The sequence below is a fragment of the Zophobas morio genome, unplaced genomic scaffold (genome assembly GCF_036711695.1).
Source record: "Zophobas morio isolate AGI-343-1 ecotype UQ-CSIRO unplaced genomic scaffold, CSIRO_AGI_Zmor_V1 ptg000012l, whole genome shotgun sequence".
NCBI classification, from domain to species: domain Eukaryota; kingdom Metazoa; phylum Arthropoda; class Insecta; order Coleoptera; family Tenebrionidae; genus Zophobas; species Zophobas morio.
This window is the reverse complement of record NW_026972117.1, coordinates 2,900,208-2,926,736: the sequence shown is the minus strand read 5'-3', so window position 1 is coordinate 2,926,736 and position 26,529 is coordinate 2,900,208. Positions and strand designations below refer to the sequence as shown.

Sequence of the window (26,529 nt, the reverse complement as noted above, 5' to 3'; positions counted from 1 at the left end):
TCACGTGAGATGAATTGTGTGTTGCATATGAGTATTCCAGGTCTACGTCAACAATGAACTCGTCACCACGATCGGGGACGGCGGCAGCTTCGGCGAGCTGGCGCTCATCTACGGGACCCCGCGAGCCGCCACCGTCAAGGCCAAGACGGACGTGAAGCTCTGGGGGATCGACAGGGACTCGTATCGCAGGATCCTGATGGGGTCGACTATACGCAAGCGGAAGATGTACGAAGAGTTCTTGTCGAGGGTATCCATTCTCGAAAATTTAGATAAGTGGGAGCGTCTGACGGTCGCCGACGCCCTGGAACCCGTCAGTTTCGAGGACGGGGAGACGATCGTGCGGCAGGGGGAGCCGGGGGACGATTTTTATATCATCGTAGAGGGCACGGCTAGTGTTAAACAGAATAGGGCGGAGGGGGAAGAACCGACCGAGGTGGGTAGACTGGGACCAAGTGACTATTTCGGGGAGATAGCGCTCCTGCTGGACAGGCCACGGGCCGCCACCGTGGTGGCGTGCGGACCCTTGAAGTGCGTGAAGCTCGATAGGGCACGGTAAGTAATGAAGGAGTAAGATTTCGCTAAGTTATTGAAAACAGTTCAATCAAGGAAAAAAATGTGATAATGCTTTTTCGTTGCAGGTTCGAGAGGGTGCTGGGACTGTGCGCGGATATTTTGAAGAGGAATATAACGCAGTACAATAGCTTTGTGTCACTTTCTGTGTAATTACTAACCGGTAACTTATATTGTGAGTCACTGAGAAGACGTCAAAAAATTTTTTAGCGCTCCGGCCGCCGTGTCGGCGCAAAAATCAAAGTACCTGTGTTCGAATAGGTTGTGTTCTGTTACTGCTTTGCGGCCCACCTGTTGCATTTTAATTGTTTCCACAGAATTCTCTCTGTGACTCACTTATAAATTGTTTATAATTATACCTTATGAAACCGACTCAGCCAAATTAAAGTCTTCTTTAGTAGCTTTCTTTAAATAGACTTGTAATATACTTATTTATTTCAAGCTTTGTATTATACGGTTGTTTTTTAAATAAAATTTTAAGTGTTACATTTAAAGAAATTTTTATCACGGTGTTGTCATTTAGGCTTTAGTTCCTTTATTCAAGTGTTTTTCCTCATTTTGGGGTTTGAGTGTAGCGGAATCGACAGTGCTCAAAATTCACCACAGACCATGGGACAGATGTTCAGTGTGCACTCTAACCTTAAAACCTATTTAAGTTTATAGTTTTTATTATTAAAATGCCAAACTTTAGTGCTTACTAAGTAAGGTAAAAATTGACCAATAGAGTAATCCACTAGGTTACGTCATTAATCAAAGTCGCGCCATCACCTGAAAACGTCTACACTGGGTCATCTTGGTTTCAGAAAGAAAAAATGTTACATTTTTAGGAGAATAGTGGGTTTAAGTTAACGTAAAAGATTGGGAAATTTTTACTGAGTGTATCATACACAGTATTATCTTTTTTGTGTTGGTAAACTGTGCCCGCACATAAAGTTCTTTTTTCAGAGCTTTGTATGCGGCACTGTGTTAAAAAACTCCAGATTTTGTGTGAAATTTGTAAATGTACATTACCGACTTTCACATACATGTGCAGTAAATTGTTTTACAAACGTGAACTTCCTGTTAAGCAAAGACTATTTTGTTTCATGATGTATAAATAAAAAAAAAAGAATAAATAAAATGTAAAATCAGCATCATGTGTTTGCTTTATATGGATCAAGAGTATTTAAAATTGTGCTAAACGAATTTGACAGTTGGCTAATTTAAAATGTTCCTAAATCAGAACACGGTTTCACCTAATCATTGATAAATAACCATCGTGTGTTATGTATACGTCAGATGTATTCACTATTCAGTCACAAAAAAACTTATTTCGTTTCAAAAAATTAAAAATATCGGAAACTCCGGAACTGCATACTTTGAAATTTTAAATTCGCTTTAAGTTCATTTGAAATAGATTTTGCCTTGTATTTGATCTTTTGCTGTTACCATCACAAAAGTTTAGCGTGACAATGGAGGCCAACATCGTGATAAACACAAAGTTCCACTAGTTTTACCAGAGTCCGACCCTGACACAGTTTGTTTCATAGTTCATAATAATTATCATAAACTTGATTTAATCGTTGTAAAAAACGCATATTAAGTTCTGAAATAGATGCCGTTTTACAAAAACAGCAGCATATTGAGTTCAAGAGTTTAAATATGTTTTTACTGTTTATTTATAGTTCATTTTTCACATGACTCGGATTCGTAATTAGATTCGGCTAAACTCGGATGATCATTGTCACTTGTCGATCTGACGAAAGCACACGAGTAACCATCGGAAAAGCCGACACGATCGCACCATTGTGTAATTTCTGTCATTCGTTGAGTCATACGTCATCTGTCATTTTTAAAGTGCTCGTGAAACCAAGATGGACGTGCGTTCTTCGTGCGATATTTCTAATTTGAGTGTAAACCAAAAATAGGTGTAACATATTTGTACTCTTCTTGTACTTTTCCCATAATTTATTTGCAGATTAATTTTCTTTTATAAGAAGAATCCGCAGGACACGCTTATTTTATTGGTAAGTGACGCTGGCTTAAAATGGCCATCTTGAATCGAATCTGGAAGCGCAATAACAAATTTACCGTTAGTCGCTTTATTCGGATGTTTCCTACGTATTAACTGTTTTTCACGGTATTTATAGTTGAATTTGACGGGTACTCAGTCTTTGTTTCGTCCCCAGATTTCAGGATGGATGAGAAGACGGAAGTGGCCACGGCCCCTGCGCCCCCCGCAGGGGCGGCCCCCACGTCGAGCGAAGCGCAAGCGGCCCAACAGGCCCAGCAGCAAGCCCAATGGGCCAACTGCTACTCCATGTACAACTACGACATGGCCAGCTACTACCAATTCTACGTAAATTACCCCTATCAGACCGCGCTCTACCAGCAGGTCCATCAGCAGATGTTCGAAAATAGTAAAGCAGACACCGGCGCGAAATTCGTGCCCCCTCTCCCTCCGGGACCGTCACTTCCAACCCCACACATCTCAAAACCACCTCTACTGAACACCCCCAAATTCAGCCCCATTAGGTTCAACCTGCCCGGCAAGCGCTCCAACGGCGCCCTGCAGCAGAACAACTCGCTCACCAGCGGCGCCGCCAAGAAGAAGCGCAAACGCAACAGGAACAACCAACTCAACCAGAACCAGCCTCAGAACCTCCCTCTGCCCCCGCTGCCGCCGCCCGAGCAGCCGGCCCCACCTCCGCCGCCCGAAGCGGCCCCGCCGCTGCCCCCGCTCCCGGACACGTCCAAGCCCCCGCCGCCGCCGGCCGTCCCCGACAAGGTAAAATATCTTGACAACCAGATTTGGCTAAACGCCTCATTAAATGGTAATTAACTTAAGCTCAATTAAGATATTCTATGTACTGTATCAATGTTTATTCGTTGACGGTTAGATAGATTGAAAAATGGTGGGGGTGGAAAATGGGGTTAGTACCAATCAGATGGCGCTAAATTCGTGTTTAACATAATCCTACTTAAAATATTCTGTGAGTTGGTGGTTTAGTTTGATTTGTTCCAGCCGGCGGCGAACAACCCGACCGACGAGTGGCCCCCGAGTCTCAAGGATTACGTGAACCGGTGCTACGCCAAGTGTAAAACGAACATTGATAAGAACCAGGTGGAGATTATACTTAAGGGGAAGATAACGCACGCCTACCAGATGGGGCAGCTTCACACGAAGGACTGGGGGGCGGAGCCCCTACCGAACATACACAGCGAGCGGCCGACGCTCGTCCCGAAGACGGTACCGGGACAGCTGGCCCAGTTCCAGAACGCCCCAAAGAAGGGCTTGTCGCCGGCGATGGGCGCGCGGCTGGGGGCGAGAGCGTCGACGCTGAGGGGCACCAGCAGGTCCTCTTCTAGGTCTAGGTCCAGGTCGAGGAGTCCGAGGAAGACGTCTAGGTCGCGATCGAGGAGTCCGCGCAGGCATCGGTCGTCGAGGTAAGCCCCCAGACACGTTTAAAATCATAGGTACATTACGTCAACAATGTCATTCGTGTCCAAAAATTTAGGGATATAACAAAAAACCCTAAAAAAAAACATGGCGAATTATTTGAACAATTATGCTAAATGTAAATTTTGTCTTCTTTGCAGTAGTAGTACCAGCGAGAGCAGCGACGAGAACTTCAAGCCGCTCCTAAAACCAAACAAGAACAAAATCAAGAGTAAACTAGCCAATAGATTAGGTCCCACGAATAAGAACAAATTCGCCAACAAACCCGCGAAAAAGCAGAAAGTGAAAGAGAAAAAGGCGCACTTGTTGTCGACGTTCGGTTCGGAAGTCGAGGAGAACTCAGAGCTTCTGTTGCAAAGAGCGGCGCGTTTCAATAACGTGACGAAACAGAAAGAGCCGAACGGGTTAATGGCGAACAAGATTAGCTTTAATAATGCAAATGATAAGTATGAGGACAATATCGGTGACTTTGACTGGACTGGATTTCACATTGTGGGCACGTGTCAGGACTTGGAAAAGTCCTTCCTTCGACTGACTAAAGCCCCGGAAGCATGTGAAGTACGTCCAGTTGAAGTTCTCAAATTGTCATTGCAGAACGTCAAGAACAAGTGGAAGCAGAAGCCGGATTATTATTACGCCTGCGATCAGCTGAAGTCCATCAGGCAGGATCTCACAGTAAGTCATTGTTCATGTTCATGTTAATGTTAATTGTTATTGTTTTAAAAGAAAGAAAAAAAATTGTTTGTTTTGTTGTTGTAGGTTCAAGGAGTAAGGAACGAATTCACGGTGGAGGTTTATGAAACTCACGCTCGAATTGCTTTAGAAAAAGGCGACCACGAAGAGTTCAACCAGTGTCAAACGCAACTTAAAATGTTATACTCGGAAATCGGGGGTGGGAACAAAAACGAATTTACCGCATATAGGATATTGTATTATATTTTTACTAAAAATACTCTAGGTGAGTTTCTGGTGTCGTTTTTGTACGTATTTATTTATTTTTTTGCAGATATAATGACCATCATGAAGAGTCTCTCTAAAGAGGAGAAGTCCGACGACTGCATAAATTTCGCGTTAAAATTACGGTCTGCGTGGTCTTTGGGCAATTTTCACAGGTTCTTTCGGTTATATCTGCGTGCGCCGTTAATGGCGGGTTTCTTGGTCGATTGGTTTATCGAGCGTGAAAGAAAGTTGTATTTAAAGTGTGTCATAAAAAGGTACGTATTATTTTGTTTCCTAGTAGACAGTATTTTGCAAGGTGTTTCAACAGCATTTGGGATAAACTAATAGGACTTTTAGTTGTTTTTCCGATTTTCAAGATTAAAAAATGGTCAAATTGTAGAATAGTGGCGAAAGTAAGGTACCAAAAGATGTCGATGTTTTTTATTTTTGCTTACACTCGAACACGGTGTCGATTCATGTGGGGTTTGAAATTGTACAAGAAGCACTTTGCATGTATTTATTATTATTGTTATTACTAAAGTCGGCGATTTTATCACGAGCAAAGTTACTGATTGGAAGTTTTTATTGACCACTAAAACATTTTTACTATTGTTTTTGTTCATCTATATTAGTTTATCTAAAATTTGGAACTGCTTTGCAGATGCTGTGATGCAGGTAGAAGAACGTCATAAAAATATTCTAACGCTTGATCTGTGTTTCAATTAATTTATTTTTTGCTTACTGTGTTACTAATTTTGCTTGAGTGGCAAACAATTGCTTAGTGTGAACTAGTCAAAAACACAACACTTTCAAACTTTGGTAAAAATCAAGCCAACTGTGAAATTTGATTTTATTGTGTCTACAATACCATGACTCTGATGACTTGTTTCTTCAAAATTGTACCGTGGGGTCAAAAATAAAACGATTGGAGTTGTAGACCAGAAGTTGACATTATGTCAAAGTTTGTAGCTTGACAGGCGCCAACTCTTTCATTTTATTTTAGACTACGGTAGTAAATCACATATAATAAAATAGCGAAAATCGTACTAAAAGTTCAAGAATCAACACTGAATTGTGAAAGAGCGACTGTTTAATTTTTCTTTGAATCAAGTAGGCGTAGTCATCGAATCGTGACGTTGAAACACAGCCTACTCCGTCTAAAACAGTTTTGTTTTCAACTCCACCCACGGCCAACTGTATTAATACATATGGCCATCCCAATTCGTATAAAAAGTTGATTCTTTGACGTTTCCAGAATCGTTAATCAGGCAACGACATCTGTTGAGTACAATTATGAACTTGGTTGGCAAATAATTGTCAAAATGACGTTTTAAAATATCACGTTTTTCTGAAAGTGTAGATAATGGCACAAGAACATTAATGATTATACTCATATTATTTAGTTTTGAAATAAGATAGATATATTTTTACAAAACGAAAATTATTTAACAAAAAGGAAGGTACATATTCATAATTTTAAAACTTTTCTGCTGGTAGGTTTGTTACAGATCGTTATTTTCTTCAACCAGTCTGTTTGTTCCAAACAAATATTATCAATAACTGGTTTTGGCAAATCACATACCTTCCAAGAAAATAGAGGGTGGGTGGGCGGGGCTAGTATCTGCTAAGATAAAACTGATTTTCGCACTTTTGACATTTTCAACTATTTCAGAAAATTAGTTGAAGACATTTTTTGTAATTTCCAAAAATTTTTTTCTGTAACAGTTAAAAGACGATCTGATCCAACGGAAAATAGTTGGCTTATAGATAATTTTTCGCAGATTACGAATCTAAAATATTTTTCACGATTTCTCTTCAAATAACTGAGAAATGCGAGAAAAGGAGTCCAAAAATTCCCAACATTTCCAAAAAATTCTAAAACCGTTCCAAATGGCTTTATTTGAGAGGAAAACATTGACTTTCTAGTTTTATAGAATACTAATCGCAAATTTACCTTATGAAATACTAGCCCCGCCCACCCACTCACCCTCCATTTTCTTAAAGAGTATGTCGTTTGCCAAAAATTGCCTTATTTAAGCAAGTACTAGCCACACCCAGCCACCCTGTATTTTCTTAGGGATGTTTTTTACTGAAATCAGTGTTTTTCTTAGCAAATATTAGCCCCGCCCACCCGCCCTCTAGTTTCTTGGAAGGTATGTGATTTGCCAAAATCAGTATTATCTTAGCAAGTACTATATTGTATATTGAAATGGCAAAATAAATGATTAAACAATAATTAAATACTACTTGCTAAGATAATACTGATCTTGGCAAATCACATATCTTCCAAGAAAATAGAGGGTGGGCGGGCGGGGCTAGTATTTGATAAGATAAAACTGATTTTCGCACTTTTGACATTTTCAACTATTTTTCAACTATTTCAGAAAATTAGTTGAAGACATTTTTTGTAATTTCCAAAAATTTTTTGTCTGTAACAGTTAAAAGACGATCTGATCCAACGGAAAATAGTTGGCTTATAGATAATTTTTCGCAGATTACGAATCTAAAATATTTTTCACGATTTCTCTTCAAATAACTGAGAAATGCGAGAAAAGGAGTCCAAAAATTCCCAACATTTCCAAAAAATTCTAAAACCGTTCCAAATGGCTTTATTTGAGAGGAAAACATTGACTTTCTAGTTTTATAGAATACTAATCGCAAATTTACCTTATGAAATACTAGCCCCGCCCACCCACTCACCCTCCATTTTCTTAAAGAGTATGTCGTTTGCCAAAAATTGCCTTATTTAAGCAAGTACTAGCCACACCCAGCCACCCTGTATTTTCTTAGGGATGTTTTTTACTGAAATCAGTTTTTTTCTTAGCAAATATTAGCCCCGCCCACCCGCCCTCTCTTATCTTGTAGGATATGTGATTTGCCACCGTTAGTCTTACCTTGGCAAGTACTAGCCCCGCCCACCCGCCCTCTAGTTTCTTGGAAGGTATGTGATTTGCCAAAATCAGTATTATCTTAGCAAGTACTATATTGTATATTGAAATGGCAAAATAAATGATTAAACAATAATTAAATACTACTTGCTAAGATAATACTGATCTTGGCAAATCACATACCTTCCAAGAAAATAGAGGGTGGGCGGGCGGGGCTAGTATTTGATAAGATAAAACTGATTTTCGCACTTTTGACATTTTCAACTATTTTTCAACTATTTCAGAAAATTAGTTGAAGACATTTTTTGTAATTTCCAAAAATTTTTTGTCTGTAACAGTTAAAAGACGATCTGATCCAACGGAAAATAGTTGGCTTATAGATAATTTTTCGCAGATTACGAATCTAAAATATTTTTCACGATTTCTCTTCAAATAACTGAGAAATGCGAGAAAAGGAGTCCAAAAATTCCCAACATTTCCAAAAAATTCTAAAACCGTTCCAAATGGCTTTATTTGAGAGGAAAACATTGACTTTCTAGTTTTATAGAATACTAATCGCAAATTTACCTTATGAAATACTAGCCCCGCCCACCCACTCACCCTCCATTTTCTTAAAGAGTATGTCGTTTGCCAAAAATTGCCTTATTTAAGCAAGTACTAGCCACACCCAGCCGCCCTGTATTTTCTTAGGGATGTTTTTTACTGAAATCAGTTTTTTTCTTAGCAAATATTAGCCCCGCCCACCCGCCCTCTAGTTTCTTGGAAGGTATGTGATTTGCCAAAATCAGTATTATCTTAGCAAGTACTATATTGTATATTGAAATGGCAAAATAAATGATTAAACAATAATTAAATACTACTTGCTAAGATAATACTGATCTTGGCAAATCACATACCTTCCAAGAAAATAGAGGGTGGGCGGGCGGGGCTAGTATTTGATAAGATAAAACTGATTTTCGCACTTTTGACATTTTCAACTATTTTTCAACTATTTCAGAAAATTAGTTGAAGACATTTTTTGTAATTTCCAAAAATTTTTTGTCTGTAACAGTTAAAAGACGATCTGATCCAGCGGAAAATAGTTGGCTTATAGATAATTTTTGGCAGATTACGAATCTAAAATATTTTTCACGATTTGTCTTCAAATAACTGAATCTAAATGTTACCCTTTTTAAAAAACTTTCTAATACAACCGTTTTTAAACTCTAAAAAGACATGTCAACAAATATGTAATCTGCTCCATCCTGCTTTGGACCAAAATCCATTATTTTGTTGCTTGGAACATAAATCAAGAGTTTGTGATATAATTATTCGAGCAACGGTGAAACCAGTTATAGATAATATTTGTTTGGAACAAACAGACTGGTTGAAGAAAATAACGATCTGTAACAAACCTACCAGCAGAAAAGTTTTAAAATTATGAATATGTACCTTCCTTTTTGTTAAATAATTTTCGTTTTGTAAAAATATATCTATCTTATTTCAAAACTAAATAGTAGGAGTAATATCATTAATGTTCTTGTGCCATTATCTACACTTTCAGAAAAACGTGATATTTTAAAACGTCATTTTGACAATTATTTGCCGTCGCCTGCGTTGACAGTTGCGCTTAGGGGATCTATCATTTGCCAAAATCAGTCTTATCTTAGCAAGTACTGATAACTTTTACAAAAAATGATCAAAATTTGGAAACATTACGAAGCTTACTTATTCAGGGTTCAAAGCAGTTGTGAATGTGAAAATAACTAAAATAGGCGGGCGGGGCTAGTAATTGTTAAGACTGATTTTGGCACTTTTGACATATTCGATCACTTTTCAACTATTTTCGAAAATTTTTATTTCCGTATTTTATTTTCTTTCTTTTTTCAATGTTCATGTTTAATAATTTTTCTTTTTTTTCAATTTTTTAAATTTGCGACTTTTAGATTTTTTCATTTTTCGTTTTTTCAACCTTTGAATTACAATTTTTCTAGTTTTCATTTCAAATGTGCAACTAATTATAACTTAAAATTTTTTTCACTTTTTCAATTTTTGGATTTTGCCCTGTATTTTCTTAGAGAATACGTCATTTGCCAAAATCAGTCTTATCTTACCAACCTCTGCTTCTGCGTTGGAAACTCGTGGTAGGTAACATTTGTTTGAACAGGATGGTATACAGCAATGCATTTTTAATCGTATTTTATTAGTTGAAAATTACGAAAATTACATATACAAACTAATGTGTCAAATTCAAATTTGAACTGTCATTCAAGGATAACTAGCGCCCTCAGAAGGAAAATGGTGTCGAAAGTAACTACTGGATTATCTGTCAAAGGTGGCTATTCGGCAGGCTTTATCAGCGCAACTGTCAACGCAGGCGACGTTATTTGCTAACCAAGTTCATAATTGTACTCAACAGATGTCGTTGCCTGATTAACGATTTTGGAAATGTCAAAGAATCAACTTTTTATACGAATTGGGATGGCCATATGTATTAATACAGTTGGCCGTGCTCCACCTAAGCCACTTTTTTTGTTACTAGACACGATTTTCGTTTTGGGTAATTTTATGAACATTCACAGAAATGGGCTTCTTGTTCGTAACTATTAATAAATTTCAGGGCGACCAATTTTACAAAAATAGTAATAACCAAAAAAAAATTTAATTCGTAAAACGTAAGGTGCGATTTGAATTCGTGAAAGCGCGAAGTGATTCGGCTCGCCGTAGCCGAATCACTTCGCCGCTGAATTTCCCCCCCATTGTTCAAACCTAACGATATTTTTTTGTTTAGCTATCGTCAAAACATATCAGTGAACTTTATCCAGCAAGAGTTGGCATTCCCAGCGTTGGAGGAAACTTTAAAATTTCTTGAACCGTTCGCTTTGACCTTCACGGACGTTAGCAAGACTCATATCGATTGTAAAACTAGCATGGTGTCTCTTCCGAATATATGAAATCGTTCACGTTCGCTAAGGGTGTACTGATCTTCGTCGTTCAGACCGCAGACGGTCCGGAGCACGATTTTCCTCCTCACAGTTGTTTCCATGAATAAACCTAGTTATAAGGTCGTTAAAGTCTTCATGCCTCAAATACAGCGTCTGCGGTCGTTTCCTTATTTATTATCGTTCACGAAAATGAAGGGAGCTCCAATAGAAGTCCAAGTCTTCAAAAAGGTTGTGTTTTTTATGGAGTTATTTTCGGTGGTGTTTATAAATGGCGATTTCCACTTAGTAAATAAGATTGTACATATGTATCATTTTTAAATAATAAAAGCTGCGAATTTTAGTTTTTTATTATTTAGTTCCACCAGAAACTGACGGAGAAGCTTTTGTCTAGTGCGGTGACGTGGTGCCACCACTTTGGCGGGATGTATAACATGTCACCGGGCTCAAGGGTGGACTTGTAAGCTCTGGCTTTGGTAAAGTCGGGGAATTGCGGATCGTGTTGGAACGGATCCACACGGGCTGTGTTTGATAGCAGGAGACTGTCATGGGGGTACAAATACGGACTGTCTTTAGGAGAATATAAAATCAAGTGTTTGGTTCCAAAAACTTGAACTAGAATATTGTTTTTGGGGTCATGGTGTAACGGAGATACTGTTCCTCCAGGACCAAACCAAGCGTTAATATCGGGATCTTCGGCTTCTTCAACGTCACTCAAGCAACAATAGTCGGGGATATGAATGTCTTTTCTCAATTCTGGAATCTGGTCAAAGAGGTTATGTTGCGCTAGATAACCGATGTTCGGTGATTCGCCCAAGAAGTGGCTCCTAATGAAGTCCTTCAAAGTCATTAGTTTTTGTCGCCAGTTCTCGTCAGCATAGTGTGAACCTATTTCAACTGGAACCGTCCGCTCGCCTGCCACTTTTAGTAAATAATTCACGTCTGGCCACGTTGTGAGTGCCGGCCAGTGAGATACGCAGTCTAAAAAACACACAAAATCATTTGTAGTTGAAAAATTTTAACAAACCTTGTAATTTTAGTGGTACTTTCGTTGTAAAATATTTATTGAAAGTTTCTAAAGAGGGGCAACTTAGCACGTCCACAGGCACTCCTTTCACACTTTCAAACTTCTCCAAGCCCTCGCTATTGTGTTTTCGTTTCTCATTTGTAGTCACTCTTGTTTCAGTGTCTTCATTTACGTGTTTGGAGAGATAAGTGGCACAGTTTGTTAATAGGTCGGTGTTTATTTCTAAAGGGGCCCCCAATAGCAACCCCATGTCTAGCGCTTTCAGACATTGCTGTAGCACCTCTGGAGTATTTGAACTGTGTAATAAAATCACAGTTTTGACGAAACTGGCAGCCGTAAATGCCCTTCTTACACTGACGGGGACTTCGCTCCAGTGCCCCGTATTTAGCTCGTCGTGCAAATAATCCAAAACACTCTCTATTTCGAGCTGTTTGTCTGCTTTAATAACGAATTTGTCGTTTTCGAAACATGATTTGAAGGTTATGTTAAGACACTTGTTTACTGGCTTAACTGACTCGCTTATTTCGTCTTCGTTGCTTATAAAAGAGTACAAAGCGCGTATTCGGGGGTCCATATCACTATTTGAACTTAAATTACATACAAATTAATTAAAACGAAAAAACTTAGGTTATGTTACAAAAAAGTGAGGTTATGTCACGCAGATTTCGCAAAAGTTCACGTTGTTAAATCATCCCATAAAGATCCATCCTTTTCACCTTTCACTTATCATCTCTGACACGACGACACGAAAACCGGCACCGAAACATGGTCCAGAGCGACGATTTGACCAAAAGTTTGGTCGCCACTTTGGGGTTAAGTGAGCAGAAGGCCAAAGAAACGTTAAAAAATGTTCCCCTCACACAAACCCTGTCTTCGATATTGCATGAGGTACGTACAAACGACACACTTAAAAAATTTACCGGTTTGTATTAACAGATACGCGAAGTTGTCCTCCCCGAGGGAACCGGCGTTCTTTTGTATCACTTTGCTACGAAAACCAAGCCCCAGATTGCCCACCATTTACCCCTAATCGTCAAATACATCGTCACCAAAAAACTGGACACGACACTCCGCGTGGAGAAAGCAATCGAGTACGCGTTATCCCACATCAAAAACATCAATCCACCCGAATTCGAACAGTTTTGCGGAGTGGGGGTCGTGGTAACCCCTGAAGAAATTGAAAATGTAGTGGAACAATACCTCAAAGAATACAAGAATGAGTTAGTTGAGAAACGGTACAAATTTAACGCGGGGCCGCTGATGCAGAAAGTCCGGGGGAAGTTACCCTGGGCCGACGGCAAAGCGGTTAAAAATGAAGTGGACGTGCAGATTTTTGACTTGTTGGGGCCAAAAACCGAAGAAGACTTGGCCCCCGCTGCCAAAACCGACAAAAAGGGAAAAACTACGAAAGCGACCAAGCCCCCAGTGAAGGAACAAGTCGCCAACGGCGACGTTCCAGCGTTGACGATTCTTGACGTGATGAAAAAGGTCAGTTTTCATCTACCGGGTCAAAATTACAAGACTGACGGGTATGTGGTGACCGAAAACACCGAGAGGTTGTTGAAGGAGCACTTGAAGGTGACGGGGGGTAAAGTGCAGACAAGGTTTCCGCCTGAACCCAACGGGATTTTGCACATCGGGCATGCCAAAGCTATTAATATTAATTTTGGGTATGCAGCTGCCAATAACGGGGTGTGTTATTTGAGGTATGATGACACCAATCCGGAGAAGGAGGAAGAGAAATTTTTTGTGGGGATTAAGGACATGGTGGAGTGGTTGGGTAAATTATAGTTTGATTGTCTTTAGGGATGTTTGATTTAATTTGTTGTAGGGTACAAGCCGTACAAGATTACACATTCATCGGATTATTTTGACCAGTTGTATGAATGGGCTGTGGAGTTGATTAAAGCGGGGTTGGCGTATGTTTGTCACCAGAGCGCGGACGAAATGAAGGGGTTTAACCCACAACCGTCGCCTTGGAGGGATAGACCGATTAAGGAAAGTTTGCAGCTTTTCCAGGTAAACCCTATTAAAATTTAAAAAATTGTGTTGTAATAAAAAAAATCAGGATATGAAGAATGGGAAAATTGATGAAGGTATGGCAACCTTGCGCATGAAAATTACCCTAGAAGAAGGAAAATTGGACCCAGTGGCGTACAGGGTGCGGTTTACCCCTCATCACAGAACTGGAGATAAGTGGTGTATTTATCCCACCTATGATTACACCCACTGTTTGTGTGATAGTATTGAAAATATAACCCACTCATTATGCACTAAGGAATTTCAATCCAGGCGATCGAGTTACTACTGGTTGTGCAACGCCTTGAAAGTCTACTGTCCCGTTCAGTGGGAATATGGGCGCCTTAATTTTAACTATACGGTAGTTTCAAAAAGGAAAATTGGGAAACTCATTGATGAAAAAATAGTTAAAGGTGATTTTCGCTCCACTGTTGTTATTGTGTAAAATAAGTGTTTGTAGATTGGGATGACCCAAGATTATTCACTCTGACTGCCCTCCGAAGAAGGGGTTTTCCAGCTGAAGCTATAAACAATTTCTGTGCACAGTTAGGTGTCACGGGGGCCCAAAGCACCGTCGATCCCTCTATGTTGGAAGCTTACGTCAGAGACTACTTAAATAATACAGCTCCAAGGTATATATAACCTCACTTTTTGCATAGTTGCACCATAAATTTTCTAGTACATATTTAGATGATTTTACATATTTTGTTTAACTAAGAATTAATTCTTTATTTATGTTTTATACTAGCAAAACGTCTTAAACTAAGAATATTGTTGAAATCGTAATAACGCAATGGATTTTTTTGGGGAAAACCTTTTGCAAACACTGTGTTCTATTTTGTATGAATTTTTTTAAATGTTTTTAGTGACAATTTTTGTGGTTGTTTTCGATATACTGTATGATATTAATAGTGAGAAAAAAAATGAACAATTAAAATAATCGAGAAATCGAAAAACTGAGAGTTTATAAACGTCAAATTTGAAAAATTAAAAAATCGAAAATTTGACAAAATGACAATTGAAAAACAGAAAATTTAAATCCGGGAAGTCGAAAAATCAAAAGATTAAGAAATATATGAAAAATTCGAAAACTTGAAAAATTCAAATATCGAAGAACTGAACTGAAAAATCGAGAAATCGAAAAACCTAAAATTTTAAAAATTGAAAATTTAAAATATCGAAAAGTTGAAAGATTGTGAAAACCGAAAATTCAAAAAACGAAAAATTGAAAATCCAAAAAGTAAAAAGTCGAGAAATCGAAAAATTCAAAAGTCGAAATACTAAAAAATTCCAAAATTGAACGAAATATCCAAAAACTGGAAAATTGAAAAATTGGGAAATCGAAAAGCCGAAAATTGCAAACCTAAAGAATCGAAAAATTGAAAAATCTGGAGCCTGAAAAATCGAAAAATTGAGGAACTGAAAAACTGAAAAATCGAAACCTTGGCAAGTCGAAAATGGGAAGATCAAAAAATAGATTCATTGAGAAATCGGAAAACTGAAAATTCAGAAACGTCAAAGCTTGAAAATTTAAAAAATTGGAAAATTCAAAAATCGAAAAGCCGGAAAGTAAAAAAACGAAAAAGCGATAAATGGAAAAATCGAAACATCGAAATATTCAAAAACTGAGACAATCAAAACATCGAAACATCCGAATCTCGATAAATCGAGTTCTCAAAAAATTGAAAAATCGAAAAATAAAAAATTCGGAAAAAGAAATATTAAAATATACAACTGAAAACTCAAAAAATTCAGAAATCGAAATATATATAAAGCAATCGAAAATTGAAAAATCTAAAGAAAAAAAAAACGAAAAACTGAAAATCCAAAAAATAAAAAATCGAAAAGTCGAAAAATAGATACATATATTGAAAAATCCCAAAACTGAAACAAATATCCAAAATTGAGAAATTAAAAAATTAGTCAACCGAAAAATCCAAAAATCGAAGAATTGAAGAACTGAAAAATCGAAGCTGCGAATTCTAGAAACGGGAAAATAAAAAAAATATATCTTCATTGAAAAATCGGCAAACTGAAAATTTAGCAACGTCAAAATTTGAAAAATTGGAAAATAGAAATACTGAAGAACTGGAAAATCAAAAAATCCAGAAATCGAAAAATCTAAAATTTAAAAAACATTGAACAATTGAAATATCGCAAAATTGAAAAATGGAGAAACCCAAACATCAAAGAATCAAAAAAGAAAAATTCCAAAATCTAAAACTCAAAAATCGACAAATCGAAACTCCAGAATTTAAAAAAATTGAAAAATCGAAACATGGAAAAATTGGAAAATCGAAAAACCGAGAAATCCAAAAATCGAAACATCGATAAATAGAAAAAATTGAGAAATTGATAAATTGACAAATAAAAAAAATTGAAAAATTTTAAAAAAGAAAAATTAAAACATCGAAAACTTGGAAAAAAATTAGAAATTGAACTGGCGAAAATTTGAAAAATCTAAAGTTTAACGAAAAATTGAAAATCCATAAAGTAAAAAAGGGGTGGAAACCCAAAAACTGTAAACTGAAAAATTTAAAAATTGGAAAATCGACGAATTGGAATCGATTGGCCTGAAAATTTGAGTAAACGAAAAATTGGAAAATCGAAAAGTCGAAGAATCGAAATATTGAAAAATCCCAAAACTGAAATATCGAAAAACATCGATTAATTGAAAAATCGAAAAATTGACAGTTTATAATTGTCAAATTTGAAAAATTGAAAAATCGAAAATTTGAAAAAACGACAACTGAAGAACAGAAAATCTAAAACCGGGAGGTCGAAAAATCAAAACATTTGAAAAATTCGAAACATCGAAGAACTGAAATGAATAATCGAGAAATCGAAAAATCTAAAATTTTAAATATTGAAAAATTAAAATACCAAAAAATTGAGAAATCTAAAATTTAAAAATCGAAAAAGTAAAAAGTCGACACATCGAAAAATCCAGAAGTCAAAAATGGAAAAGTCGAAGAACAGAAAAACTGAAAAATCCCAAAACTGAAATATCCAAAAACTGAGAATCTAAAGAATCGAAAAATTGAGAAATCGAAAAATTGAAAAATCAAAAACCTGCAAAATCGTAGGATCGAAAAATTGAATAATAAATAAACTGAAAAATCCCAAAACTGAAGAAAGTGAAGTTGAAAAATTGAAACCTGAAAAAAAGGAAAAATTGAAAAACCAAAAAACCTGAAAAATCAATTAATTGAAAAATTGACAAATAAAGAGTTTATAAAAGTCAAAAATTGAAAAATCGAAATATTTAAAAATCCAAAAATTGAAAAATAAAGAGGAGTAAACTGAAAAGTCCCCAAACTAAAATTTCGAAAAACAGAATTCGAAAGTTGAAACAGCAGAAATTATGGTCGAAACCGGTTAGGATGTCGTCAACCGTCCTTTAATTTAAACTATGACGCTTCTCTATATTCTCTGACCTCACTTTTTGGATTTCATTGCAATTTTTGTTGTTAAACAGGCGAATGGTCGTTTTAGAGCCGTTAGAAATCACAATCACCAATTTCCCGTTCGACAAACCAGTGGAAATCCCAGTCCCCAACTTCCCCAACAAACCAGAACTGGGAAGTCACTCTGTCACTTTTGGACCGAAAATTTACATAGAGAAGAGCGATTTTCTCGAGGTAGTTTTCCCCCATTGAAACTAAAGTCTACAGTTATTTTTTTCAGGACGGCAATAAAAATTATCGCAGATTGACCAAAACCCAAGCCGTGGGGTTACGTCACGCCGGCTATGTACTCTCAGTTACTGAAATAAAGAAAGATTCTTCAGGAGACGTAATCGGTGTGGTTTGTACGTGCACCGAAGTCGATAAAGTTGCCACTAAACCTAAAGCTTTCATCCACTGGGTTAGCGAACCTGTCGAGATCGAAGTGAGACTCTACTCAACTCTGTGGGTAATGAAAACGAAAGATTGGGAAAAAGTCAGTGTGAATTTTCAGATTTAAACATAAAAACCCGGAAGATCCGAGCGAGGTTCCAGGTGGATTTTTGAGCGATTGTAACACAGATACTTTGAATGTGTTGAAAAGTAAGGCTGATAAGAGTTTACGGGTAGCGAAGGTTTTTGATAAGTTCCAGTTCGAAAGAAACGGGTTCTTTTCGGTTGATCCTGATACCACAGAGGGAAAGGTTTTTGTTTTGTTAAATTACGTGGACTGTGTGTGTAATGGGTTTGTTTTAGTTGATTTTCAACCAGACTGTGGGACTTAAGGAAGACGCGGGTAAATAATGATAAAATTGGAAGAAAACTGTGTTAACAATAATTTATTATAAGATTTTGTAACTAACACGTGAAAATTCAATAAATAATAATTTTACCGATTTTTTAGTGTTGTGGTTGGCACCTCTGCGATTTAGTAACTTTTCATGCCTCTAGTCTAGTGTTATGTCACCCGTCACTTGTCAAACTCCTCACCTCAAAAAGTCCATTGCATAACAACATCCACGAAAGGCAGGAATATGTTGAAACCTACCAACGTTTCTTCATACCTGAAAGCCACCAGCCAGGTGGTGAGTAACAACCTCAAACCCGTCAAAACCAACGTTATAGTCGCCCAGCACCAAGTCACCCTCAAAAAACCGATCCCCCTCACGAGCTACTCCCTCAGCAAAACCCTCCCCATCGGAAATGCGGCTATCACCAGCGGCCCCGCCGTCTCCAGCCAGATCAGGTGGGCCCACACCGACATCAACGTCCCCGACTTTTCCCAATACAGACGCGACCCCGTCAAGTCCCCAACCAGCCGCAGCAGCGACTCCGAAGACAACAGGAAAAACTTCACTTACTTAATCGCGGGGGCGGGGACCGTGGCCACCGCGTACGCCGCAAAAGCCGTGGTTACGCAATTCGTGACTTCGATGAGCGCCTCCGCTGACGTGTTGGCGTTGGCTAAGATCGAGATCAAGCTGGCTGATATTCCTGAAGGGAAGTCGGTTACTTTCAAGTGGAGAGGTATTTAAGGTGCGTGTTGCGACTCTTGGTGTAACGGTTGAGTTGTAGGTAAACCGCTGTTCATCAGGCATAGGACTCCAGAGGAGATTGCGACGGAGCAAGGCGTCAATGTGGGGAGCTTGAGGGACCCACAGCATGATAACGAGAGGGTGCAGAAGCCCAATTGGTTGATCGTGTTGGGGGTGTGCACCCATCTGGGCTGCGTACCCATTGCTAACGCCGGGGATTTCGGAGGGTATTATTGCCCGTGTCACGGGTCGCATTATGACGCGTCAGGGAGGATCCGCAAGGGGCCAGCGCCGCTTAATTTAGAAGTACCCTACTATGAATTCCCGGATGACACCACCCTGGTAGTAGGTTAATTACTGATTTATTTATTTAATTAAGATGAAAATAGGTGTAATTACTACATTGTAAAGCAAGTTGTCCCACCAAAACATGATTTTCCTCTTTTGTTGTTTTTAAAACTGAAAGAAAATAAAGTTGAACTAAGAAAATTGCGTTATAATAATTAAGAGGCAAACAATAAAGAAAAATTCGTTAATAGATGTCGCAACTGTGGTCTAACCCCAGCTTTAAACAAAGATGAGTGCACAGACCATTAAACAAATAGGAAGACAGTTCATTGCCATTTAATCGTATAGTCTAGGAAGCGACACTAGCGCTGCGCGAGCGGCTGGAGCAAACACTCATTCGCTTATACTCGTGTTAATTTCGTAATAGATCGTGTTTACTGTCAACAAATATCTCCTTTAACGTCATTCAAATTCAAACGCCAAATTATAATTTTTTCAAAAGGTTTTCAGTAGTAAGTTTGGTGGCTATTATATCTGCTATTTTTAAGTCATATTAATATAGTTTTACTTGCTTCAGATACAACGGAAATGAAAATTATTAATAAATATCGATGCAAAGTTCCAAATTGTCCGTCAGTATACGCAACAGGAATCAACAAGAACAAAAATAAACATTTTTTTATTTTTCCTAAATCTCCAGTTCAAAAACAAAAGTGGATAGATACCATTAATGCCTCCTGCACAGAAAAAATTGTTGTTAATTGTAAAAAAGCTTACATTTGTGAAGATCATTTCAGTAAAAATTACTTTACGAGCACCGCACAAACGAACCTTCATAAATACGCAATTCCCACTATTTTTAAGGACAGTAGTCAAGCTGTGATTAATACTAATGGTGATGGGTATTCCAGTAAAAGTGAACAAAACAATTATAAAATTTTTATTTTTTTAGTCGGAACTATTCCGGAATCTGAGTATGATGGTAGCGTAAATTCACAAAGACGCAAACGCCATTGTGATACTCTCACGACAATATCACGTACTCCGAAAAAAAGAAAATATTCACCCAGTGTTTTGAAAAAGGTAGGATGCAAAAGAGTGGACGACTTAACTCCTAGAGAGCAAACTTTATTTAGAATAACAAAACGCCAGAAACAGGCAATAAACAGATTAAATTTAAAATTATGTAAATCAAAAAAAAACTTGGATCTTCTAAAACGTGCTCCCCAAAATCATCTAATTAACATTTTACAAGAAAATTGCAATTCTGTAAGTGCAAGCTTCATAAAATCCCAATTTGATAACATGAAAAAAAAAATTCCTAGATGGTCAACTGAAAATAAAATATTTGCCCTGGCTATGTACAAAAGAGGTCCAAAATGTTATCGCTTTTTAAAACATTTTTTCAGACTTCCGTCAAAAACAACTTTGTACAAATTTTTGAAAAATATACCTTTTGAATGTGGCGTGAATGACGAACTATTTGATAAGTTAAAAATGAGAATTGAGAAACTGAAACCAAGAGATCGATTATGCAAGCTTATGTTTGATGAAGTGTCTTTATCTACAAATTTAACCTATTCGAGATCTACTGACAAAATTATTGGTTTTGAGGATTTGGGATCTTTAGGACGAAATAAAAATTATGCTAACCATGCGTTAGTATTTATGATACAAGGTATTAGTTCCGGATGGAAACAACCAATAGCGTACTATTTTGTTAAGGACTCTATTAAAAGTATAAAATTAAAACTAATAATTAAAGAAATTATTAGCAAACTTAATATGGCCGGCGCAAAAGTCATATGCACCGTTTGTGATCAGGCCAGTTCGAATGTGAAGGCTCTACGTTTGTTAAAAGAAGAATCAAATGTAGAGTATAAGGAACCATACTTTAAGGTAAATTCAAAAAAAATTGTATGTTTATATGATAGTCCCCATTTATTGAAATCATTAAGAAATGCTCTCCTTAAATATATGATTTATTATGATGAAACCAAGAAAGCTAAATTTATGTATTTGAGACAAGCTTATCAATTTGATAGTACTCGAAGATTTCAAACTTTGCATAAAATCCGAGAACCCTTTCTTTACGTGAACAGATATAGATTATTAAAGATGAAAGTGTCAATTGCAGCAAAAACACTTAGTGCCAGTATGGCAGCTGCACTTGAAACTCTAATAGATTCAAAAGAAAATATTCCTTCAGAAGCAATCGAAACGGCTTTCTTTGTAAAAGAAGCAAATGATTTATTCGACAGTTTCAACTCCACTGGTATTAATATGCGTAACAACCACTGCAATCCAAAGCTAAGATGTGCTTTAACAAAGAAATCTGGTCATTTTGATTTTTGGAATAAAATGGAAAAAAAAATCGAAAGTTGGAAATTTTATGACGAAGTACGTGGTCAATTCAAAACAACTATGCCCTTTAAAGAAGGTTGGTTAAATAACATTCGTGGAATTAGACTTCTTTGGCAGATGTGTGAAAAAAATTAATTCAAATTTTTGCGAACAAGAATGTTGAATCAGGATCCTCTAGAAAATTTATTTTCATTGATACGACAATACGGTTCAGGAAATAGTAATCCATCGTGTTTTCAATTTATATCGGCGTTAAAAACAAGTATTTTGAATAATTTGATAGCATATCAAGCATATGGTAAGAATTGTGAAGAAGATGTAGGAAAACTTCTCGATAATCTTAGAATATTTTTATCCTCGTCATCAAAATCAACAAATTTTCAGTTTACAGAAAATATCAATGAGTTGGTAAATTTAGAAAATTCTAGCTCAACTAATAGAGCTGCATTTAAAGATTTATATGATCTTCAGGCTATTACATATGTTTGTGGCTTTTTAATAAAAAAATTAAAAGCTATCACATGTAAAGACTGTAAAAATTGTATAATTGCACAAAAAACCGAAGAACATCATATTTTCACTCTTTACAAAGAACAGGATCAAAAATTAAGGTTGAAATATGCTACAAAAGAATTTGTAACATGCTTAGCTGAGATTTACGATACCATAGTCTTCTTTTTAGATAATTTTGGAGAAGTTCCAAATATTGCAAGAAATTTAAAAGAACATATAACAGCAACAATTAACTTTACTTGGATTAACTGTGACATTCATATTGCTGATTTAAGAACGGAAATTATTAATTTGGCAGTGCGTCTAATAATAAATAAAAAATTGACCAATCTGCAAAAACAATTTGAAGCACATAATCGTAGAAGAATTAATAATTCAAATAGGTTTTAAAATTAACACCTACCCGTAGTTTCAAGAGTTTTTTTAAGCAGTTTGTAATTAAATTATTTTTTTTAGGTATTTCGAAATGAAATTGTTTTTCTTTGAGAGTTGTTTTGTAATTTTGTCATTGTTATCAAATATATGTTTTTCATTACTGAATTTAGTTTCATTTTTATAGAACTAAAATTGTAATTAAATAAAATTACTACTATAGTAATTATAATCTAGTAATCAGTGGATTTAATTCATGCAGGAGCTCGAGCAGCGCTGTAATCGCCACATTAAATCGTAGTGGTTTTTGAACGTCTTTCTATTTGCTTAATGGTCTGTGGATGAGTGTCAATAACAGTTAACTGTACTATCGGCCTGCTCTTTGTTTAAAAAAAAGCGCCCAGAAGTCGACATTGACAAAACACCACCCTAGCAACGCTTTCCCTTGACAACATTTTCGCATTACGTTTCAAAATTGTCATAATTATTTTTGGCGATGGTTAGTGGTAAAGAGTTCCGTTCGAGTCTTCGAAAACCCTTACCGGGAGCCCCCAGACACAAAAGTTGCCGAATCGTTCCCGCGTTTACCATCCAGGCCCTACAAAAAGGGACCTGTGTCGCGCCGCCCCCTCGCTGCAACGCACTCAAAGAACAGCCCCCGAAACCTACGAATTTTCGCACGAATTACAAGAGAGGGGACTTTCCGATTGCGCTGGAGGCCAATGGGAAGAGAATTTCGTGGAAGGTAAGTCGAACTGAGTGATAGTTTGAAGGGTCTAAAATGACAATTGCAGGCCGACCTTCAAAAACTCGATTACCACCACTACTTGCCCATGTTTTTTGACGGTCTTTGCGAAATAGAAGATCCGTATAAGGCTTTCGCCCAACAGGGGATTCACGACATGCTCACCTATGGCGGCCCGAAAATCTTTCCATGTATACCACAGCTCATTATTCCTATAAAAAGTACACGATTGTCGCTCTTCGAAGTTTTTACTTAAGAAATTACTTTTAGATGCACTGAACACTAAAAATAAACTAGTCATGTGTTCGACGTTACGAGTTCTTCAACACTTGGTGAAATCGGGAGAGATGATTGGAGAAGCTCTTGTTCCGTATTACCGCCAGATATTACCTGTTCTAAACTCATTTAAAGAAAAAAATGGTAAGTCACAATAGTGCGAAGTTTGTCTTGCCTTAGTTGAAAATGAAAGAAAACCGTCTCTATGGATTACCAGATTTTAATTGTCTTTTATTGCTGCCATAAATGTATCTGACCAATTTTAAGTTTTCTGTTAACAGAAATCTGCTTTTAATATCGATTAGTTCTATCAGAAAACAATTGAGAAGCTTGTCGTCTTGTTTAAATTTTTGACACAATTCTAATTCGATTTTTAAACTACGACAAACTTCTCAATCACGTGGACCTCGTCTCCTATATATTGCAAGCAGATGACTTAGACAAGTAAGTGTTGCACAAAACGTACTCCTTTGATAGTCCTTTAATCAAAAAATCGAATTGAAACTATGAGTCGTTTGCAGCTTTTTTATTTTTGTGTAAAAAATAACAAAAAGGGATTGATTACTGGACTACATCTTAATGCATGTAACCTTTTTAAAATTAATACACATTTACTACATTTTGTTGAAAAATACATTTCACTTTTTGTAGTAAACTGTGGCGACGGAATTGACTACAGTCAAATGAGAGGCGAAAACTTGGCCGACATAATCAACGAGACTTTAGAAACTTTGGAAAAATTTGGAGGAGAGGACGCTTTCATCAACATCAAGTATCTGATACCAACGTATGAGTCGTGTATGATGAATTGAACACTCTGTAGAAGAAATAAAGTTATCCTACGTTTCAAACGCCGTATTCGTCACACAATTACGTAAAATATTTAATATAAATAAATCGCATACACAACAACTAAACAAAAAATCGTGTCCTAAAATCAACAAATCATGAGATTATTGGAAAGACAGTCACTTACGTTTGAAAATATCTCGCTGGTGTATCCGTCCGTTTCCGCGTCCCACAGACACCGAACCACCGACTTCACTCCAGCCCCTTTTTGTTCACCTAAAGTTACCTGAACTATGTGTTTATACCTCTTCATTTTTAACCCTAACAAAGTTATTCATATTTCTGTACCGTTTTTAATTCGTTCAGTTTTACCTGTGAGTTTTGCACTTATATCGTTCGCTAGATCCACAGTCCACGTCTTCACTTTGTCCGCTTGGTACGTTTTCCCCCCCAACTGTTCACTCAGAGCGTTTCTCATGATTTCCTTAACCGTGCCGCCTTTAAATCTAGAATTAAACAAGTCAAGAGTGGTTTTTCATTATTTAAATTTTCTGCAAGTGGCGCCACCTGGTGGCCACCACTCATTCCACGATTTTGTATTTCAACGATTTTGCTTTTCACTGGTTTCACGAATACGTACTTGTCGGCCAAAACTGGCTTGATTTGGTACGAATGGATAGCGGGAATGGTCTCGACGCTGGCGGCTGCCTCAGCGTCCGATGGTTGAATAGACTGAGTGAATTCAGAACCTGTGCCCACCGAATCTCTAGTTTGGTCACTTGCGGCCACCGACACCGCGTCGGTGGTCTCCACTTTAGCGTCTTGCTCCTGCTGCGCCTCTGCCATTCCGATAACTACAACAAAATTCAACTAAAGAGGTTAACAAAACTGTTTACATTTTTTGACAGGTGACATAGCGAGGTTGACATTTCAAACGTCAATTTGAATTTAAATCGTGGCGCGAAGTGAACCGGAACAGTGACATTTAAAAGTCAATAGTTATTCGAAATTTTTTGCATTCAGAATGATCAGCCTTTTGTCCGTTTTCAATTACGTCCCCTTTTTGGGTAGCACGAAAATCGAGAGCGAAAATGGAATAATGATTTTAACAGAGAACAATTTCAAAAAAGCTTTGGATGAGCATGAGCCGCTTTTGGTCAAGTTTTACCTACCTTGGTGCAACCGGTGCCGGAATTTTGCTCCGGAGTACCTCAAAGTGGGCGAAATGCTCAAAAATTCGCACATTAATATGGGGCAGGTGGACGTGGAAACGGAGAAAGCGTTGCTGAAGGAGCACAAAATTAAGGCATTTCCTGCAGTGAGACTGTTTAGAAATGGAACTTATATCAACTACATGGGTTTACAAAAGGCTGAACACATAGCTGCGTGGGCGCAAAGACACTGTGAACAATGACCATTTTGGACTAACAAATCAAACATGAAATTATTTATTTTTGTATAAAAATTAAAATACAAAATTATTTTTTCTTTTTGAGCCTTTTAGCTTGTCTCCACGCTTTGTAATGCGTTTTCTGTTTTTCTTGAATAATTTCTTTGTATTTCCGTTTGTTATACTTGGTGAATTCGGCATCAGCAAGGAGCTCATCTACTAGTGTCTTCTTGCGCTCTTTCTTGGTTAACCTAGCGTTGTAATAATCTAGAGGCGAGTCCAAAACTTTACCAATCTACGAAAAAAAACACTAAGAATTTCATTACACAAACACCATAGACCAACCTGGAAATATTTGGGTAAAACTTTTGAGTCATTCTTTTTGTAAAACCGTTTAGGATCCAAAACCGACCTCATCTGAAGAATCTCCAAGTCGCGCTTCACCTCATCAGTCATTTCAGTGGCTGGTAACCCATACCACTTTTTGCCTTTTGTCAATTCCGATTCTTTCTAAAAGAGGACAATTTTTTGTGGTTCAAAAACAACAAAAACTCACCTTGCGTTGTTTCTTTAGTCTTTTTTCTGAGACTTCAAGCGGAGGGACTTCGTGCTTCTTTTCAAAGTCTTCCGTAAGTACGGATTTTTTCAAGGCTTCTTGAACCTCGTTCGAGGGGGTTTTCAAGTCACTCAAAATGTCAGGTTTGGTTTTTGGGGCGGTACCACTCCACCCCATTTCGTCAAAGAATGTCTGCAAACAAACTTCTTTTTTCTTATTTGTTGTGGGGGGCTTGTGCGACGGAAGAGACTCTTCATAGTCTTCGAGGAGCCGCGAAATCAGAGTATCTACAAGCGGTGCAAATTGTCACATTGTTCAACTAAAAACGAACTGTACTCACTTTTAGTTTTATTTTCGGTATTGTCTGAGCCCGTGGTGTCGATAATAAAATCCATGGTGCCCCCTCGTTTGGACATTTACACAATGACAGCCACGATCGCCAACATTTAACT

The 26,529-nt window shown here is 37.4% G+C and overlaps 9 protein-coding genes across 13 annotated transcripts in view; 5 read left to right on the top strand and 4 right to left on the bottom strand.

Annotated features, from left to right (window-relative positions):
* The window catches only part of Pka-r1 (Protein kinase, cAMP-dependent, regulatory subunit type 1), a 72,473-nt gene extending 70,772 nt beyond the window's left edge, over nucleotides 1–1,701 (top strand). For all 4 annotated transcript variants that reach the window (XM_064054149.1, XM_064054151.1, XM_064054150.1 and 1 more), the window contains exons 3-4: nucleotides 41–552; nucleotides 639–1,701. In XM_064054149.1, the coding sequence (XP_063910219.1) occupies nucleotides 41–552; nucleotides 639–723 (597 nt within the window). In that variant the 3' untranslated portion in view covers nucleotides 724–1,701. The remainder of the gene's footprint in view (nucleotides 1–40; nucleotides 553–638) is intronic.
* The window catches only part of LOC135127627 (probable ATP-dependent RNA helicase DHX35), a 104,396-nt gene that overhangs the window by 34,751 nt on the left and 43,116 nt on the right, over nucleotides 1–26,529 (bottom strand). The gene's annotated exons all lie outside the window — the stretch shown is intronic.
* On the top strand, nucleotides 2,387–11,100 carry LOC135127621 (leukocyte receptor cluster member 8 homolog). The gene is made up of 7 exons (XM_064054131.1): nucleotides 2,387–2,576; nucleotides 2,739–3,337; nucleotides 3,575–3,996; nucleotides 4,150–4,684; nucleotides 4,769–4,967; nucleotides 5,016–5,223; nucleotides 10,607–11,100. Exons 2-7 carry the CDS (start codon nucleotides 2,747–2,749, stop codon nucleotides 10,767–10,769), a joined length of 2,118 nt encoding a protein of 705 aa, XP_063910201.1. The 5' UTR covers nucleotides 2,387–2,576; nucleotides 2,739–2,746; the 3' UTR covers nucleotides 10,770–11,100.
* Nucleotides 11,093–12,358, bottom strand: LOC135127622 (bifunctional peptidase and arginyl-hydroxylase JMJD5). Its single transcript, XM_064054132.1, has 2 exons — nucleotides 11,785–12,358; nucleotides 11,093–11,738 (listed from the first exon to the last, which is right to left on the bottom strand). Exons 1-2 carry the CDS (start codon nucleotides 12,356–12,358, stop codon nucleotides 11,113–11,115), a joined length of 1,200 nt encoding a protein of 399 aa, XP_063910202.1. The 3' UTR covers nucleotides 11,093–11,112.
* LOC135127620 (probable glutamine--tRNA ligase) lies at nucleotides 12,545–18,145 on the top strand. The gene is made up of 9 exons (XM_064054130.1): nucleotides 12,545–12,672; nucleotides 12,721–13,564; nucleotides 13,616–13,803; nucleotides 13,853–14,216; nucleotides 14,264–14,435; nucleotides 17,282–17,444; nucleotides 17,491–17,714; nucleotides 17,764–17,953; nucleotides 18,006–18,145. The coding sequence occupies exons 1-9, from the start codon at nucleotides 12,550–12,552 to the stop codon at nucleotides 18,051–18,053; spliced, it is 2,316 nt and encodes a 771-aa protein (XP_063910200.1). The 5' UTR covers nucleotides 12,545–12,549; the 3' UTR covers nucleotides 18,054–18,145.
* On the top strand, nucleotides 18,197–19,273 carry LOC135127623 (cytochrome b-c1 complex subunit Rieske, mitochondrial-like). The gene is made up of 2 exons (XM_064054133.1): nucleotides 18,197–18,776; nucleotides 18,825–19,273. The coding sequence occupies exons 1-2, from the start codon at nucleotides 18,284–18,286 to the stop codon at nucleotides 19,136–19,138; spliced, it is 807 nt and encodes a 268-aa protein (XP_063910203.1). The 5' UTR covers nucleotides 18,197–18,283; the 3' UTR covers nucleotides 19,139–19,273.
* LOC135127634 (parkin coregulated gene protein-like) lies at nucleotides 22,743–24,193 on the top strand. Its single transcript, XM_064054155.1, has 4 exons — nucleotides 22,743–23,066; nucleotides 23,116–23,287; nucleotides 23,337–23,486; nucleotides 23,994–24,193. Exons 1-4 carry the CDS (start codon nucleotides 22,818–22,820, stop codon nucleotides 24,152–24,154), a joined length of 732 nt encoding a protein of 243 aa, XP_063910225.1. The 5' UTR covers nucleotides 22,743–22,817; the 3' UTR covers nucleotides 24,155–24,193.
* Nucleotides 24,089–25,053, bottom strand: LOC135127638 (dynein light chain Tctex-type protein 2B-like). The gene is made up of 4 exons (XM_064054160.1): nucleotides 24,772–25,053; nucleotides 24,504–24,637; nucleotides 24,319–24,452; nucleotides 24,089–24,273 (listed from the first exon to the last, which is right to left on the bottom strand). Exons 1-4 carry the CDS (start codon nucleotides 24,975–24,977, stop codon nucleotides 24,226–24,228), a joined length of 522 nt encoding a protein of 173 aa, XP_063910230.1. The 5' UTR covers nucleotides 24,978–25,053; the 3' UTR covers nucleotides 24,089–24,225.
* On the bottom strand, nucleotides 25,564–26,527 carry LOC135127633 (deoxynucleotidyltransferase terminal-interacting protein 2). Its single transcript, XM_064054154.1, has 4 exons — nucleotides 26,418–26,527; nucleotides 26,078–26,364; nucleotides 25,867–26,031; nucleotides 25,564–25,816 (listed from the first exon to the last, which is right to left on the bottom strand). The coding sequence occupies exons 1-4, from the start codon at nucleotides 26,491–26,493 to the stop codon at nucleotides 25,610–25,612; spliced, it is 735 nt and encodes a 244-aa protein (XP_063910224.1). The 5' UTR covers nucleotides 26,494–26,527; the 3' UTR covers nucleotides 25,564–25,609.